This window comes from Kryptolebias marmoratus, linkage group LG5, assembly GCF_001649575.2.
Source record: "Kryptolebias marmoratus isolate JLee-2015 linkage group LG5, ASM164957v2, whole genome shotgun sequence".
NCBI classification, from domain to species: domain Eukaryota; kingdom Metazoa; phylum Chordata; class Actinopteri; order Cyprinodontiformes; family Rivulidae; genus Kryptolebias; species Kryptolebias marmoratus.
This window is the reverse complement of record NC_051434.1, coordinates 4,326,445-4,344,572: the sequence shown is the minus strand read 5'-3', so window position 1 is coordinate 4,344,572 and position 18,128 is coordinate 4,326,445. Positions and strand designations below refer to the sequence as shown.

The following is an 18,128-nucleotide window of genomic DNA, read 5'->3' as shown; positions in this document are numbered from 1 at the left end:
GCTTTTACACAAGCAGTTCCAATGTTAAACTTTAACTGAATGATCATTACTGGCTGCAGCTAATTTTCCAGCCAATCCTGATTGTTGCTACTTTTCTTTACATTTGGTTCCAAAATTATCCAAGTTACAAGCCACATAGGAAGTCCTCAAACTGTGACTTGTAACTTAACTTATTAAAAATGTATCTTAATATACTCTGAGTCTAGTGTAGTAACAGAACATGTTAATAGTAATTCATCTTTTGGCAAATGGAAAATCATTCTTCTTGGTACAGATAGTGACTTTAGCGACACCTGGAACTTTATTATTAATGTTTCATGTTCTCAGAGATGTAGCCTTCTGACTCTGCTCTGTTCTCAGATCAGTTCGATCCCCCCGCCCCCTCGCCCCATCGCCCTTTGCCATCTGTTCATCAGTTTCACTCTCTTACGTCTTGCTGATGTGTTTAAATGTCGTCTCCTCTGCAGATGCCTGCCTGTACCAGTGCGAGAGCATGGAGGAGGGGGAGGACGCAGACTTCAGTCAGGGGCTGAACTACGACACATTGGTACGGACACAGAAGAAGGTGTTTCTGTTCACAGCCCTGCTTTTTTCCACAGAGCAGCTAATGTGATGGACGGTCTGCAGGAACGTTCACTCACTATTCCTCACACTCACAGAAGCAGTTTTCTGTAGCAGAGATTATCAGAGATGCAAATTCAGTTCAGATCTGTTGTATGATTGATGATGAGGATGATGGTGTTGGTTGCTTTAAGTGATTCTGTAAAAAGTCTTTACAATGGGACACATTTAAAACAAAAAAATACCCAAAACAAACCTTTCAGTTCTCAATGAAACCATAAATGAGCCAAACAGATATAACTTATCTGAGTTCTCTAACAAATATGAGAAATTGTTGAAAGTTTTGTCAAAACTGACCAGATTGTTTAGAGGGATGTATTTTTATTTTTTTACTAAAACTCATCTGCTAATATCACACATCACACCTAATAAAGAACTAACAGGAAGTAGTAATAAATAGTTAAAATGTTTGGATTTAGTCTAATTAGAGTAAAGAAGCCCCACTGCAAGCTTTATAAAGACATTTTTAAAGTAAACACAGTGGCTGTTTTCTAAACTAAAATGACTTAAAATCACTTCTTACAAAATAAAATGTCAGGTAACAGAGTTTAACCAGAGACAAAGGTGTCCAAAATGAATTAACCTACATGAGTATTCAGTTAAACTTGCCCCAGTTGTTTTTTATTATTATTATTTATAAGATTAATAGTTTTTCAGTAGGATTCTTGTACATCTGGGTTTTTAAATAATCCTTATCTGCGAAACCATTTTTGAAGGAAGTTTATGACTAAGAAACCTGCATTTCTGCCACATGAATCATTATGAACGTGTGTGAAAATAACGTTGGCTCTCAGAAAAGGCCCTTATTAGGAGGAAGAGGTTTGGTGGAAACGTTATTTCCTCTGAAGCAGTTTTAGCTTTTTATTTCTGATGTTTTCTTATCATTCGACACCTTCAGTCTTCACCGTCAGCGTGGTTTTACCGCTGTGAAAATGTTCCTCTCATGTCCAGCAGTAATATTACCTCACTTTGTTAAGTTATTGTTTGTTTTGAGGTTTTGGTTGATTTAGATCACTTTTTCAGAAGTCAACGATGAATGTTGCTTCTCACCCAGAGTGAACTTTAATACATCTGGCGGTGTAAGAACATCAGAGGTGCTGAATTGTTTTTGTGGTTTAACGGTTATTCTTTGTGTAGCTGCTGCTTTGTTAACTCTGCAGGTGAACAGGACGGACTTGTTGACTGCAGGACAAACTGGTTAAAGTAATTAACGAGGCGCAGAGCGGTTGTTGGCATTAAAAGAACCAGTTGAGCTCTAATATTTGTTTAACTGAACCTGTTTTCAGATGATTGTTTAAACGCTTTATGCTTTAAGTCCAGTTAATGCTTAAAACCGCATCACAAACACGGTGTAAACCAATCTTTAGTTCCTGATTCTTAGGAAAACAGATTTGTTTTCCTCCCATGAATGAGGTTTACGATGGACGCTCCTCGGTTTAAACGCTGCTTCACTTGCCTTAAATTTAATTTATGTTTTGCAGTTAAGCTTTTCTAGTTTAAACACAATTAGATTTCAACACATAAATGCTCCTTTTTGCACCAGAAAATCAGTTATCAGATAAAATCTCCATGTTCCTGGTAGTAGCTGTGATAAATGTGAATTTATTCATTTTTTTATATTTTAGTGACTCAATGAATGCAGTCAACTGACCTCAGAATCATTCAAACTTTATTTTTGTTTGTTTTATTTCAAGGGCGAAGTTCCTCTTTTATTAAAAACTATCCTGTAGAGCTTACGATGCGTATCTCAGTGTTTTTGCATTAGTCCTCGTCAGTATGAGGTCAGTGTTAGTTGTTCACAGAAGGTCACTTATTTTTATCTTTGTCACCTTTCTGCTACAAAGTGACTTTGGTAAAAGCTGCCCACACAGTCTATTCATTTGTTTTCTGTTTATTCTGTCTCTATAGCTCCTTCTCTGCCTGTATTATCAGAGGAAAGACAAAGATTATTACATTTTCTGAATTTTGGAAGCAGAGAAAAAAATCATCTTTTGTGGCATTTGAAATTTTAGTGGAAATTATAAACCTTATTTTTTGTTTTAATTAAATGTATAAGGTTTGTTTGCATCATAATAGATGAGAGGACAGTGTAGGCTGATTGTAGGTTGGCTGAGTGAAGCAGGCGCTCACACACACACACGTTATGTCTCTCTATCTTTGCAGGGACTTTCCATTGACTTCCATTCATTTCTACACCCTAACTACAGCCTAACCCTGACCCTAACCCTAACCATTACCAGTACATAGCTAACCCTAAACCAAACCTAAACTCAATTCTCACCTTAGTCCTAAACCTAACCCCTAACCCAAAAACATAATTTCTCCTCGTGGGAACCAGGCTTTGGTCTCCACAAGGAGCAGTCGGTCCTTACAAGTTAGTATATGTTAGGAAAATTGTCCCCACAATGTATCAAATACATGGCCACACACACACTTGTGTGTTTTTTCTCCTGATTTCCTCTCTCTCTCTCTAACCCCTTTTGCAGTTCGACAATGACCTCGTGCTCACCCTTGATCCTGACAACCGCACGTCGCCATGGCAACACCTCGACAACAACCTTCTCACAGGTATGACCGTCCGGACAACCGTGGCCCTCACCTCGGAGTCTGAATTCACCTCGGTCAGCGTTTCTGTTTCACGCCTCAGAGACGCCTCAGCAGCTCCTCGAGCTTCTGGAAACTTTCAGTCATATTTGTTTTAGTCTTTTTATACTTTTGCAAAGTTACATGAAAGTAATAATAAAGACGTTCTTCAGTGAAGTTTGTTTTTGACTCCATTTTGTGAGGTTTAGGTTGTAGGTTTGACTGAGACAAGTACAGGAAAACCGTTGTCTGCAGACCAATGTATCCAAATGTATCTATTTAGATTTTTTAAAAAGAAAAGTTTTTATTATTTCTGTGCAGCCTGGCACCAAATGATCCATGGACCTGTACTGGTCCTTGACCCGGTGTTTGCAGACCACAGTTTTACTCCTGAAGGAAAACCTGTTTTATCACAGATATTTGGTCTTGATTTGTTACTTAAGTCTTCATGTTCTGGGAATGATTTATTTCTTGCTCAAACTGCATTTATCTTACGTTTGTTTGGTGTTTCTAATTGAAATCAAATGTAATGTTTGATTTCTTTTAAAATCTAGTCATCAGTACTTCATTAAAAACTTTCAGCAGATTGGCTGTTTGAGGTCTTAACATCAGTCTCCATCTTTGTGTCTTTGGTTTTCTTTTAGGAAACACGTCGGTGGTAAAAAACGAAATGACGATAACGAAGCCTTTACCTGTGGAAATGTGTAAGTTGAGGGTTTTTATGCACTTTTTGAATGTTCAACCTTTTGTTTGTTTGATTTTTTTAATTTATTGTTTTTTTTGTTTGTGTCCAGTGTTCCAGATAAAAGCAGAGCCTCCGTCCCCGGCGTCCTCGCTGGAGTCGGACTGCTCAGTCTCTTCCCCCGACTCACAGGTTCGTTACCACCAGGAACGTTTGTAAGGAGTTCACGGCACAGAACTCCTTGGTGCTTTTTATTTCACGACAAAGAAAAATAACTTCAAATTGAGGAACAATCTGGCAGAAAAAATTAAAACATGTCATTGTCTCATTGTCCTCTCTCCTCCTCAGGTTACAGTTAAAGGTGAAAACCCTCCAACTCCTCCATACATGTACGGAGACGTGCTGTCCCCTCCGCTGGGGACGATGGAGGTAACCGTGGCAACGACAGCAGTACCCCCTCCGCAGACCCAGATGCCTACGGTGGCACAGACACAGCTGCAGACGTCCCTAACAACATCTGTCCCGGCCGTCATCGGTGGAATACAGACTCAAGCTGCAGGTATCATCCACACCTCACCTGTTGGATCAGCAGGAGGAACAGATTGGGCTCTTTTTACTTGTCTAACATGTGGTGCTATGATTGTTCTGCTCTTATCATCGCCTTGCTTCTGCACACACTGGTCTAAAAACACGATTTCCCTCTCGCGTTTAAGTTGCGGCACTTAGCTGTCAGGATGGAGCCTGAAAAGAGAGCTCTCAGTTTACCCATCAGCCCCCTCCGCCCCTCACCTGTGCAGGTATTCTGTACAGAGGCCCCGGGGCAGCCCTGACACAAAGGAGAGTGTACCGAGCGAGTGTGGGAACTCCTCTGGAGATGAGGCTGTCTGGTGGGATGGAACCCAAAACACAGAGATAAATGGACCGCTTTCATGTCGTAGTCCCAGTTTTGTTAAATCCTATAGGCTACATTCACCCATTTACACGGCACTTCTCAGCCTTTTCAGGCGTTTAGGCTGCACGTTTTTTTTATAATTTACACCCACATGTAAATGAAAAAGTGGGACTCATTGTCTTCAACATGTGGGGTGTGACGGATTCATGATGGCTGCTATAGTTTCATTTTTTCATCACCACACAGTGCAAGAAATCACTCTGAAGCTGATTGAGTCACTCAAAATGTAGCCTTTACCCGTGTTTAAATAACTAAAGTCTGCAAGCAGCAAACATTTCTGACCATAACTAAAATAAAGATGTTTTGAGTTATTCTTGTTTTGTTAAAGCAAGGTTATTTTTACGAGTGATAAAATGTTATCAGTCGGGTCTTACTGAATCAAATCAGGGACTTGACATTGAAACATGGTTTCCCTGTTCATGCAAAAAGCTCATTTGGTTAATCTAAATATCCTGGTGCGCTCCACCTTGTTTACCTACTTTATGTTACTACCTTTGCTGAAGTATTTGGGTGTGAAGAAGATCTGTTTCAGAGGGTTTATTGTGATGTTTTCAATAAAGAATTCTGGTTTATGTTGCATTTACTGTCTGGAAAAGAATCTAAAACGTGTTTTTTTCCTTCCAGTCCTTCCGAGTTCAACAACCTTAAAGGCCAGCACCATCCTCAGCACCAAACCTCCCATCCAGCCCCGACCGGTGTGTGTCACCACCCTCCCCGTCCCCCAGAACCCTACACCGGCCAAGACCCTCATACTACAGAGCCTCCCCTCCATGGACCAGACCAGACCTGGTACAGACTGTTTGTTTTTTGTTTTTTTTATAAATAAAACTGTATCTCGTGAAGCATCCGGTCACGTATTTGTCGTCTTTCCTCCTCCAGTCGTCCTCTCTCCATCCGTCTGCCTCAGTTCAGCTCCAGCTATTGTCAAAATGGAGCCCGTCTCTCCCAGCATCCCCCAGCACTGCTCCAGCCCAGCTGCTGCCACCTCCTCTTCCAGCAAACCCATCGTCCCGGCAACCACACCGTTACCAGGCAACAACTCCAGCGACATTGATGTAAGTGGGCTGGATTCTGTGACTCACACGGTTCACTGAAACACGATCCTCCACTGAATGTTCTCTTTGTTTTCTGACTGTCAGAGTGCTAAAACTAACAATAACTCTCACGATTTCTTATAAAATCTGTACCTGGAACCTTTCCTTAAATGTGTTTGGACTCATTTCAGTGATGAACCAACACTTAATCAGCCTCAGGATGTTGGTGATGTCATCCGCTTGAAAAAACTTTCCTGTTTGTGTTCCTGTCACTTGGTTCTTCCTCCTGTTTCTGTCCTCATCCACCTTCCTTTCTTCTCAATGGTTTGCCTTTTCTGTTGTCTTCTTTCTTGTCTCCTGACTCCCTCCTCCTGCAGATGAAGGTGCTGAAGCGGCAGCAGAGGATGATAAAGAACAGAGAGTCCGCCTGCCAGTCAAGAAAGAAAAAGAAGGAGTATCTGCAGAACCTGGAGGCCCAGCTGAGGGAGGCCCAGCAGGAGAATGAGCGGCTCCGGAGGGAGAACCAGGCACTGAGGGAGAGACTGGCCGGGAAGGAGGTGAGAGACTGAGGGACTGAGGGACTGAGGGAGTGGACCAGGACCAGGACCAGAGATAATAATAACTTTATAAGGAACATTTGCTTCATATAGTTTACAGAAAGAAAGACATCTTGCAGCATCTGACGGTCATTAAGTGACATTAAAAGGACTTTGTTTGAGTTTTACATGGTTTAATATGCCAGGTAGTTGTTTTGTAGCTTATGTTTTCTCATACATGATGCTGGAAAGCAACCAGACTCCATGTCTCAGTTTTTAGATTTTTGTGGGCTCAGTTGAAGAATAAAAGTCCATATTTTATTACCTCTTTGTAAATATGAAAAGATCTGTGCTTTTGGGAAAGTTGCTGCTGATTTACATGCAGCATAACTGCCTGTTAAGCACTGATGAAACACAATAAAGCAACGTTTACAAAAAGTGAAAGTGGAGAAACGAGATCTGAAAACAGTTCGGCACGAAACAAAAGAAACAAAGAAAAATCAGTTACACTCGTCAAACCTGTAATTAAATAGTTCTCAGCAAAATCACGAACTGCGACATCCTTCTGTCCTTAAACAGGTGTCAAATTAAGGCAACGCCAGCATCTGTTTACAAAATAAAAGGAAGCTTTGCTTGTAAGATGTATGAAAAACCTTCTTAAATTCCAGTTTCCTCCTCTCTGTTTCAGGGCGGCGACTCTGCAAGTAACAAGAGAGCCGTGTGTGTCATGGCCGTCCTGCTGTTCATGACCTTCAGCTTCGGACCCATCAGGTATCAGCTGCTCAAAATCCTGCTTTAAATGCAAATCTGTCTCTTTCAAGATTATTTGAGTTTCAAGTTGAGATCAGTTTAAGTTGAAACATGTTGTCAGTAGAGTTTGTTTGTCTGTGCACAACATTACGTAAAAAGTAATGAAACGTATCTGTTGTTCTTGAGTTTAATGATTTCATGGACTGGGGTTTTATCTCTGCAGCATCACAGACAGGAAGCTGTCGGACGACCTGCAGGAAGACGTGATGTCGTTTACGGGGCGCCGGCTGCTGGAGATCGAACAGCAGCAGCAACAGCAGCAGCAGGCGGCAGCTCAGCCTCCCAGCAAAGTGGAGGACAAGACGGAGATGGAGGAGGACGGAGGAGAGGCAGAGAGATTTGCTCCGGAGTCTTTTCAGTTCCGGTGAGACACTCCTGGCCTCAGATCAGCTTCAGCGTCTAACATGGTTTCATTAGATGTTTCCTCTTTGAGGGAGGAGTTAAATGTTGCTGTCAACTCGACCACATTCTCCGAGGAAAAAAACAAACTGTGACCAAACCTGCTTCTCAGGGTTCCCTCACACGTTTTACTTCATCCCTCAGAAGTTTCTACTTTTTTTTTTTTTTTAATCACATCTGCCTCGTTGCAGGGAGTCACCGTCTGAAATGCTTATATGCAAATATTTTTAATGATGTAACACAACTGGTTCTCCCTGACACATGGAGCAACAGGTTCCTCTGGCTGTGGGTGAAGCAGACAGAAGTGAGAGCCATCTGCAGTGGCCCCTGAGGACCCGAAGATCTCGAGCTTCCAGTATTGATTTTTAGCCTTGACCTTTGACCTCAGAGATTTCTGTAGATTTTTGAACTCTGTTGATGATATTATGAACTGTAGATGATGGGATATTCAGTCTTCAGTCTTCAACATTATTGGCCCACTCTTTTTTTTTTGGACTCGTATTTTTGCAGACTGAACCTCTGCCTGTCTTTACCTCTGAGAGATTCAGCCTCTCTAAAATCTTCTCCAGTCCTCTTACAGACCTGTTATTAGTTAATCTAATATGTTGCACAATGTTCCTCCAGATGTTTCTTATTTGTTCCACTTGTAGAATCTTTATGAATCTTTTCACCGTCCCAACCTTTTGTGACGTGTTGCTGCCATAAAGTTCAAAATGACCACATTATTTTTCCTAAAACTGGTTTAAACATTTAACATGTTGCTCGCTCTCGTGTGTGTTTCTTGTTGTGCAGAAACCTGAGTGGCATGTTCAGTGACATGAAGGACTTGGCCCTGCAGGAACTAGACCGTTACTTCACCTCCTCAGACTGCCGACAGTTCAACCGCTCCGAGTCTCTCAGGTCAGCCAGACTCTGCATTTCATGCCCTTGCATCTTGTTTTTAATTCAGCTTACATTCAGACACATGAGCTCCTTCCTGCTTTAACTGTAAACACTTTGTTCAGAGTTGGGTTTAATGCAGATTTTAGATTCACCTGCTGTCTCTCTCTATGTGAGTGTCTGTCTGCATGTCTTATAAACAGAATAAACAGACGTGTCTGTGTTCGTCAGGCTGGCGGATGAGCTGAGAGGCTGGGTTCATCGACATCAGATCGACAGGAAGAAGTCTGGAGGAAAACCAAAGATCGCCAAGAAGGCAAAGATCACGCAGGTCAGAAATCTGACTGCTCCCATTTATTCAACCGGAAGTTTAACGAGGAAACCTACCTGTGCACACAGTATGTTGTCAGGATTTCTACAGGGATCTTTGTTCTTATTGCTTTGTCTTCTTTGGACTCAGAAAGCTCAGCTGAGGAAGACAAACTTCTCCAGATATCTGCCGATCCAGGCTCACGGCTCCATCGAGAGGTACAGAAGATTGTTACAAAAGAGTTGTCACTCAAATCTCTTATTATAATTGATTGAGTTATAGGAAAAGTTCATTTTAGTTGTCGAGTGTTGAAAAAATGAGCCATGAAAGCTGTGAAATTCATTTCCTGCTGGCAGAAACATTACTGAAATTAAACTCCAGGTGGTTCTAATAGAGCTTTCTGAAGAACCACAGAAAATTTAAATCAAATTTATTCTCCTGTCCTTTGAATTCATACATGTAGCTCAAATTATTTTAATCTAATCTTCTATATTATTAGGAGTTATTTTTTTTAGGAGTGCAGTTGTAACATATTTGGGTCATTAAATTGTCTGATTGGTTAACTGATGTCCTGTTTTGTCCGACAAAGGTCTAAGATTTTCTTGATCTGCTGATCTGTTGATTGAAACATGAAAAACATTAAAAATCCTCACATCAGATGTTTTTATTAAACACTCCTATACTGTAGTTATGAGTTGTAGCTTTGGACAATATCCCAAAACTATATATGTTTATACAAATGTTTAGTTTTATTTTCTGTGGTCATTTTTACATTGAACCTGGGGCCCTGCAAAGAGGTTTAGTTTAGGCTATTTTATATTATTTAATTGTTAAATTATTTCTTCTTTATTTAACTCTTTTGACACTTTTGTTTAAACACAACAAACTAATTAAATATTCTTCTGTGAACAGATGTGAACAGAGGTTTTTTTGTTTCTCACGTCTCTCTGGTTCTCCTACAGCCACCTGAAGGTACTTCCTGGTCCGGAGGTCACCTACAGCGACTTCCTGGACGCCATTGATCGCAGAGAGGACACCTTCTACGTCGTCTCCTTCAGGCGGGTACGAAGAACCCACTGAGCCACAAAGGTTGTGTCGTGGTCTTTGAAAACCAGATATTAAGCAGGCTGCGTTTGTTTGTGCAGGACCACCTGCTGCTTCCTGCCATCAGCCACAACAAAACCAGCCGGCCCAAGATGTCTCTGGTGATGCCCGCCATGGCGGTTAACGGTGAGTCTGACAGGACATCAGCTCAGCTAGAGGACTGCGGTTGAAAACAAATAGTGTCTGTTGTTCAGTTTGGTTGCTGTTCACTGTTTGGTTTCTCCTCCTCTTCCTCAGAGAGTCTCTACAACTCGTCTCAGGGCTACGAGATGATGATGCAGGTCGACTGCGAGGTCATGGACACCCGGATCGTCGCCATCAAGTCGTCCGCCGTCCCCCCGTCCCTCCGTGACCCCACCCCGCCTCCTCCCTCCTCGCAGCACAACGCCCACCATCACCACGGCAACAACACGTCGCTCCGAGGACGCCACCAGCACCACTCCTCCTCGTCATCATCTTCACGGCAGCCTCTACCTGCCCGCAGACAGGCGCCCGAATACTTGATCAGTCAGTCGGACGGGGTCTGAAGGGGCGTTGCCGTGGTGACGGCAGCAGGAAGACGAGTGGTCGGTGACGGATGAGTCTGATGGTTGAAGGTTGGTGAAATGGACAAAGAGTCAGAGGAGACATCTTTAAAAATAACCTCATCTTTCCTTAAAAAAAGTGGGTTTCGGCTGATTCTGAGAAAGCAAAAATCCAACAAAACAACCACTAGATTCCTGGTTTTTCATTCAGTCACTGGTGCTGACATGGTTTAGAGAAAAACTTTAGAAAACAAAGTCCTAATATATACAGATATATTACTAAAAAATGAGTTTGGGCAACACATCGCACTTAGAAACTGTCCTGCCTTATTTTAATTTCAAAGTGAGAGTGTACGGCGTGGAAGCTGCTGCGACGGTTCCTGATGTCCGTTCTGATGTACAGTCTCAGTTAAAAACCCTAAATCCACATCCGGTCCGTTCCTTCAAAGGGAACTGTCAACACGCCACTCAAACTGTCATCCTGTGTTGGAAATATCCAGGAAGCCTCAGCAGTTTCATGGTCTGAGTTTGTATATTTGTTGTAAATATAATATCCTCCAGAAACGCACTGCGGCCGCCGAAGAACCAAGCTGATTATGAGTGATAATCTGTGGGAAGAAGACTTGAAATGACTGAGTTCAGGGGATCGTTCAGGAAAAGGGTTTTAATTTCATCAAGTGGAACATTTTGGGTTGCATGTCAGAAGTTTCAGGCATAAATAGATTCAATCACATTAAAATAGACACATATTTAGATGATAAAAGTTATATTTAAAACATAAAATGCATCAAGTAAAGGTTCAGATGTTGCAGCAAACAAAAAATCTCCTTTCTGGTTGTGATAAACTGTCAGACAAAAGCCTTCAAATGATGTTTCTGTGGTAAATCTGGTGTTTTCTGTAGTTTGCTTATTGGATGTGAGCACTGACAGCTGCTGCATGTTGAAGGATCCTATTGGGTTGAAAATAAAAGAGAGAATATAGTAATAATTAAGGAAACAAGATATGAGTTTAAAAATAATCTAATCAAAAGATTTCTGCTTATGTGTTTTTATTATTTTATTTCTTTTAAAGAGAAATGTTGCTGATTATTTTACAGAATAAATCATTAATTTAATGATTTCTATCTTTTGTTTTTTTTCACCTGATGAGTTTTGGCTCAAGGTTTCATTTTGATGATGCTAGTTTTAAAAAAAAACATTAATTTTTAAAAAGCATAATTTTGATGTTGGCATTAAGACATGAATGGTTCTCTGGCTGTGTTGCATTAATCTTTTTAAGAGTAAAAAGTTAAATTTTTAGTTCATTTTGGTAAAATATCTATCTGTCAAGACAAGAGTTGTTGAGAAAATCAGACAGAGAGAAATATGAAGGAGGAAAGTTTAGTTTCTGTCATCAAACCCAAGCTGTTCGTTTATTAAAGCACTTTTCCACACTTTTAATGATCCTCCTGCGGCAGCTGTCACTTATTTAATATCTGTAAATATCACTGTAGATATTTTCTTTGTCATTTTTTATACATTTTTTTTTACACAACAAAAAGTAAAACGAGTGAGAAAACGTGTGAAGTTGTTTTCTGTCCATAAAACTGAAATATTTTATATTTGTTTCCTTCAGTCGGGACCAATCAGCACCTCTGATTCTGTCCTGAGAAAAATCAGATCTTTATTCTTTGTGGTTGTAAATAATTAAGTCGTACGAAAGAAACCTTTTTTTCTGTTTCAGACATCAACTAAAGGATGATTATTGATTCGTGCCTGAAGGATTGAACTCGTTTTTAGCAGCTTTTCATTACTGAGTTTCTTTAATTAAACTCTAAAAAATAACTTTTATTTCATTTCACCACTTTAGCTTTTAGCAGCTCTAAGTACAGAATCGAATTAATTTGACTTTTGTGTTTAAACTTCAGTTGAGTCTTCATCGTGAGGACCTTTGGATCCAGTTTTCACTTTTCCTTTCTGCTGTAAATATTTCTCTTTTTATTCCTTTTTTTTATCTGACTGTTCTCAAAGGAAAGCCCGGACATTTTGTGAGTTTTAAACCAGGGACGTGTTCTGTGACTGACTTTAATTATTTTTTTTGTTGTTCTCATGTTTTGGAAACCTTTAGCGACTCAACCAAAGTTTAAAAACGATCCTGCGTCAGCCACACACGTTCTTCCTCACATTTTTCTGTCAAGCGTCTTTAAATCTGACGGCGTGTTTGTCTGAAGAGGCAAAATCTACAACTCATCTTTTTTTATTGTTTTTATAATATAATAATTCATTTTGTTACTTTCATATACAGAAATGCCAAGATGGGGGGAAAAACAAGTGAACATGAAGTTAAAAGTGGGTTTTTACTTTTAAAAGACGTGTTGGGGGTAAATGTTCTAGTTTTAATTTCCAAAAGCTCCACAAAGTGAAAGAAATGTGTCTGTTACTGTTCAGAAGTCTAAAGATTAAAAACTTGTCACTGATTCCTTCATTTGTTGTTGTATTTATATTTAGTTCTTACAGCGTGACAGGAGACATCGAGTAAAGAAAGTTATCCTTTTATTTTAGTTACTATCTTTTGTTATTATTTTATTATAAATCTTGTCTTTCAGGAATAATCAGACAAATAAACACCCAAACACTGTTTGTTGGACAGAAACAGAAAATTGGCAGATATTCACTCTTTAATTTAAATGAATTTTAACAGCTATAAATAGTAGAGCTGCTCAGTATATCATAAATTTATCATCTTTGTGTTTTCAGTGATCAAAGTATTAGTTTTCTTATTCTCTTTTTTTAATTGAATTCCTAAATTTAACTTTAATCTCCTTTTTTTCAATCCAATTTTAGATTGAGATTCATAACTTCATATGCATGTTTTGCCAAGTAATTAAAGTTTGTTTGTTTTTACCCCCAACATGTGTACTTTATTAGGATTTCTGCTGTGGATTTAAGGATCTGTTCTCAAATTTTGCATTTCTTAGGTTCTTTGTTACATTTCCATGGAAAGAAAACCTTCAGTTTTGATTGTAAACACTCTTCCCTATAATTTCAAGGTAAAATGTTGTGTTTTAGCAGCAGTTTTAACATCTAAAATCAGATTTAGAGGCAGGAAAACGAGCTGAACTTTGGTTGTAATGTGTAAATCGGCCACTAGAGGGCACTGCAGATGTTGGGAATCTCCTGTAACTTCGTGTCAAACAGATGTGAAAAACTGTCTCAGGAAACTTTAACCATTAAGAGCCGCGCTGACACCCTGCACACGACTTTAATCCCAGCAGAAAGTAAATGAGCCCAAACAAAGCTGAGGTTTAACTACGTAAAGCCTTCAGTCACATCGATTTATCCAAAACAGGATGTTTAAATTCAGTAAAGCCACTGAAGAAGGGTGTGACCCTGAGCATCAGATGGTGCTAAATTCCTTTGGGTTTTCCAAGATGGAGGAGTCTGCAAACATTTAAAGGCCTCAGACGTTTTGTTCTGGTTGAAAACCTGCCGCTCTCGGTCGTGGGACAGCGAGTTAACACAGCTGAGCTGCTGAACATGACGCAGAGTTTGTGTGTGATGGATGATGTCATTCTGAGTATTTGACTGTCTTTATTGATGCTTTTCTTCCTGTGAGACTGGACGGCTTTTAAATCTGCAGCTGATGACAGCAGAGGACGGAGACACAACACGCCGCCCTGGTTTCCTCCTCAGACGGTCAACAAGTTCATCAGCAAACAAACCAACGCTCTGATGGTAACGTTTTGGAAATTTTAGGCAGCAGACATGTTTCCATCGGGTTTCTCCACCTGTTTTACATCTCCATTAAAAAAATTAGCATTAAAACCCAGAATCACACACTAAAACTGCTAAATGTGATTAATTTAATTGATTTATTTATCATGCTTTTGTTGACATCCATTCTGTGTTTCAGGCTGTAATCTGATATAATCCAGAGGCTCCTGCTGGGGTTTGTATTAAATTGAAGTCGGTGTAAAAGGAACAGATAAATGCTTCAGCGTGGCTTTAATTTGGCATGTAATTTATGAATATTCCCTAATTATTTGAAGCCTTGATGTTTATTTGGTGAGACGTTCGCCACTGGAGTGTTTACAGCATTAATAGGCCCACAGTATGTCCACATGTAGAAAACCTGCAGGTGATACGCAGCTGTGGATGTGGTAATGCAGAAAACGTTCCTGCAGCTGAAACGTTCGAGACGTTAGCTGGATGGATGTGTACAGACGCTGAACATTTCTGTAATTACCTGATTGTTAAAACAATAAACAGCAAAAAGCTGTTAAAGGAAACTTTATGCCCTCCGTGTAAAACGATGAATTAAACTGTTCCTGATGGGACGGCAGAAGTTTGAGATGATAATTTAATTTACGCCAAACTTGTCATGTTGTGCTGCAGACACCATCTCATATTAGAAATATAATCAAAGATTAGCTCAGAATAAGGAGTTAAATCAAGCTTTTAACGTCTTTCAAAACTAAATTTGCATTCCTCTCACTTTTTAAAAGACCTAAAGAAGAGAAATGGTGCTCATAAAACAGTTTCTTGTAATTTTGACCTTTAAAGTTAATTTGTCTCAGAGAGGTGAGATCATTTGTTTACTGTAGGGAGAACTTTTTAATAGCTAATAATTACGAGTTTACATGTTTGCTCTGGGAACGGCGCGTCGTTTTCTGAAGAAAATAGTTTATAGGCCGTCGAGACTCAGCGGCGGTCACGTCTGAGTTTTTGTACTTTCCACCCATTTCTCAGGCCCATTATTGTCAATAAAATAAAATTAAAGTTGTCAAAGTTTTCATGTCACTCTTCAACAGGTAATTATCCTTTATTGGAGCGGAAAAAAATGGGAAACCAGGGAATAAACAGGAGCCAAAATGCCAACAACAAGAGAAAAACAGAGACTGTTTTGGGTTTTATTTTTACGATCCTCCCCCGCAAAATAAAAAGATCACATGGGCCGTATCAGGGTTTGATTACTTTATGGTTCAGCTGCCAAAATCCCATCTGTACATGATGAACAAAATCATAACACTTTCACTAAATTATCAAATATTCAAGACCTCAGACTCAGACACTGCAGCTGATTGATGCCTTTATGCAGAACGGAAGAGAAGAGGCGTTAATAACATCTTTATCATTAATGATAACGGACAAGTAGCCAACTGAGCTTTTACATTTTGGATCTTCAGACCAGCCGACCTTTCCTGACCCAGCTACTTGTGGGGTAAAACCAAAAATATATGAGACGTGTCAGTGAGCAGCTAAAGCCGGATTCCAACCTCATGATCGTCTTTTATTTCTGCCAGCAGCCAAAACAAACAACAACATCCACATGTTAGCGCCATGATTTGTTCTCGCTCTTTGGGGCGTATCACAGCAGGAGCAGCTGATGTGAAACCAGAGGTGTTTTAATTGTGCACCATGTTTGATTTAAGAGTCATAAACTGGATTCATTTAGTGGAAAGGTGAAAAAGTGCAGGTGTTTTAGGAGAGCTGTCAATTACTGCCAACATCCTGCTTGGTTTTCACCTAAAAACACCTTCACTAAAGACACCTGGGACAACTTCTGTCCCCTGCTGTCCCCTGCTGTCCATCAGCGTAAATCATATTCTCTAACTTAGCTCGATTTAAAAGCCAGTTGTGCTCAATAATCAGAGACCAGGAGGAATCATCCATCAGCCCGGGGTTAAGTTTGTCATTCGGGAATCCTCAGTTTTACTGCTGGTCTTCACTTCACTTAAAAACTTGGATCTGCATCCATAGATCCTGCTGAAAGTCTGTTATTTTATGCAAACGTGAAATTGAACTCCGCTCAGTTTCATTAATGGCTGGAAACTCTTGGGCTCCGGCCACCAGGCAGGTGTCAGCTTTATGAGATGATCTACGTTCAGTTCCTTTGGCTGAGGCAGAATAACTCTGTCACGGCAGGAAAATAAGGATTTATTGGAGACACGGTGAAGACAGAGGAGGAAAAAAGAAATTTAGTGGAAAACAAGGAGATCAGCCTGAATCTGTCCTTAGTTTCACACGAGGAAGTCAGGTCGGAATTATTTCTCTGTCCTTAAGAAGAAAATCATCACAAACATTATAGTTATATCCACTTTTGTGTTGGCTAGTGTTGCTTAGCTGTGGCGGCCATCTTGAATGGGGTTGAGTATTTCAGGCCCGTTCATGTGATGACTTCCAGCGTTCCAGTCTGTGTTTTATTTCCTTCACCATCGCAGGTCACATGTTGTCTGCGCAGATATGCTGCCCCCTCTGATGAAAGCACAGCAGAACAAATATTTAATCCCTGCTTTGTTTGAGGGACACTAGCAGAGCTAACTTTCCACCTGGGGGCCATTAATCAGCTGCGTTTCCGGTGGAGGAGTCAGGGGGGTCTTCAGGACTTTGCTTGTGTCGCAAACAAATTCCTGCATCCAGATGTTCAGATTCACACTGACGCTTTTACCAGCTGGGAGGGAGATAAGCATCACTAATGTGACACAGCAACACACTTTTAGACTTCTTTATATAGTCGTTACACAACTTTAAATTAATTACCCTTGAGCTGCGTTTTTTAACGCTGGTACAGTTTTATTGTTCCGTGCTGAAAGTTTCCTTAAAATGCTGGAAACGGGTTTTTGTTTGCATCATCCCTGAGCCTTTTCCTCAGACTGGACTAACCCAAAGAATTTATCACATCATAAATCTGGGTTTTTAAATCCTGCAGACAGAACGGAGAGCCAGTTCAGTCAACAGATTTCGAACAGGGATGCACTTGGAGAGATGTTTCTTGGCTGCAGGTCCTCCGAAACACACAACAGGAAACACAAGAAACAAACATGCAGGTCAGCAGTTTGGAGTCCCAAACGTCTGATTAAGTTTGATTTACAGATGAGCAGAGAGACCTCTCCCATAACTCTTGTAAATGGATGATAAAATACTGAACAACAGTGTTTGTGTCTGTGGTGACTTCCAGTGTGAGTCAGAAACTGCACCGCTGAGTCTGCAGACACAAACCTGCAGACGCAAAAATGACCTTTTTGTAATTATCAAGGCTTCGTTTTTGGTTTGTTTCAGTTGTGCATCATCAACATTCTTTCATTTTCAAAATTTCAGCCCTGAAGTATCTTTGACATCTTCACACAAAGAGACAAGCAGTTACTTAGACTAAAATGTTTTTCCTTCTTGTTCAACGATATTAAAGTTTAAGTCTGACTGTTCTGACGGTTTTTAGGGCTGATTGGACCTGCTGTGGTCTCTGTAAACTATAATCTTTAATTTCTTTTTCATCATTTCACTCACCGGCATAAAAACACTCCCATGAAGAGGACCTGTCTGATTTAAACAAGTAACATTTTCAAGTCACAAAAATTGTCATTTTGGATAAGTTCATAAAAAGAAAATCCTTTCCCTGAACGGTCGGAGTATCCTGTTCAGTTTAAGTCATTAGTTGCACCTCAGTGAAGTTTAAACTATAAAATCTGGAGTAAATGGATCCGAATCAGCTGCTTCAGAGAGAATTTAATTGTGTTTCAACATCTATTTAAGCAGAGTGGAAATGAGACCTCCGTTCCTCGGTGGCTTAGATTTATCAGACTGAATCAGGAGCACATGTTTATATAAATCATCTGGAAATTTCAGCCTTTGATTTTATAGATTTGGCTGCTGATGTTTGAGCTCCGACTGAGGCAATGAAAACAGAAAGATTCCCTGTAGATTTCAGAACAATATCA

General features: G+C 40.2%; 1 protein-coding gene across 1 annotated transcript in view; it reads left to right on the top strand.

Annotated features, from left to right (window-relative positions):
- Positions 1 to 12,898, top strand: part of atf6b (activating transcription factor 6 beta) — a 32,625-nt gene extending 19,727 nt beyond the window's left edge. The window contains exons 2-17 of the mRNA XM_037975826.1: positions 468 to 547; positions 3,108 to 3,189; positions 3,849 to 3,908; positions 3,999 to 4,078; positions 4,235 to 4,445; positions 5,463 to 5,627; positions 5,718 to 5,893; positions 6,250 to 6,429; positions 7,097 to 7,179; positions 7,382 to 7,582; positions 8,410 to 8,517; positions 8,728 to 8,827; positions 8,957 to 9,024; positions 9,769 to 9,868; positions 9,952 to 10,036; positions 10,148 to 12,898. Coding sequence (XP_037831754.1) covers positions 468 to 547; positions 3,108 to 3,189; positions 3,849 to 3,908; positions 3,999 to 4,078; positions 4,235 to 4,445; positions 5,463 to 5,627; positions 5,718 to 5,893; positions 6,250 to 6,429; positions 7,097 to 7,179; positions 7,382 to 7,582; positions 8,410 to 8,517; positions 8,728 to 8,827; positions 8,957 to 9,024; positions 9,769 to 9,868; positions 9,952 to 10,036; positions 10,148 to 10,437 — 2,069 coding nt within the window. The 3' untranslated portion in view covers positions 10,438 to 12,898. The remainder of the gene's footprint in view (positions 1 to 467; positions 548 to 3,107; positions 3,190 to 3,848; positions 3,909 to 3,998; positions 4,079 to 4,234; positions 4,446 to 5,462; positions 5,628 to 5,717; positions 5,894 to 6,249; positions 6,430 to 7,096; positions 7,180 to 7,381; positions 7,583 to 8,409; positions 8,518 to 8,727; positions 8,828 to 8,956; positions 9,025 to 9,768; positions 9,869 to 9,951; positions 10,037 to 10,147) is intronic.
- Positions 12,899 to 18,128: the final 5,230 nt, after the last annotated feature.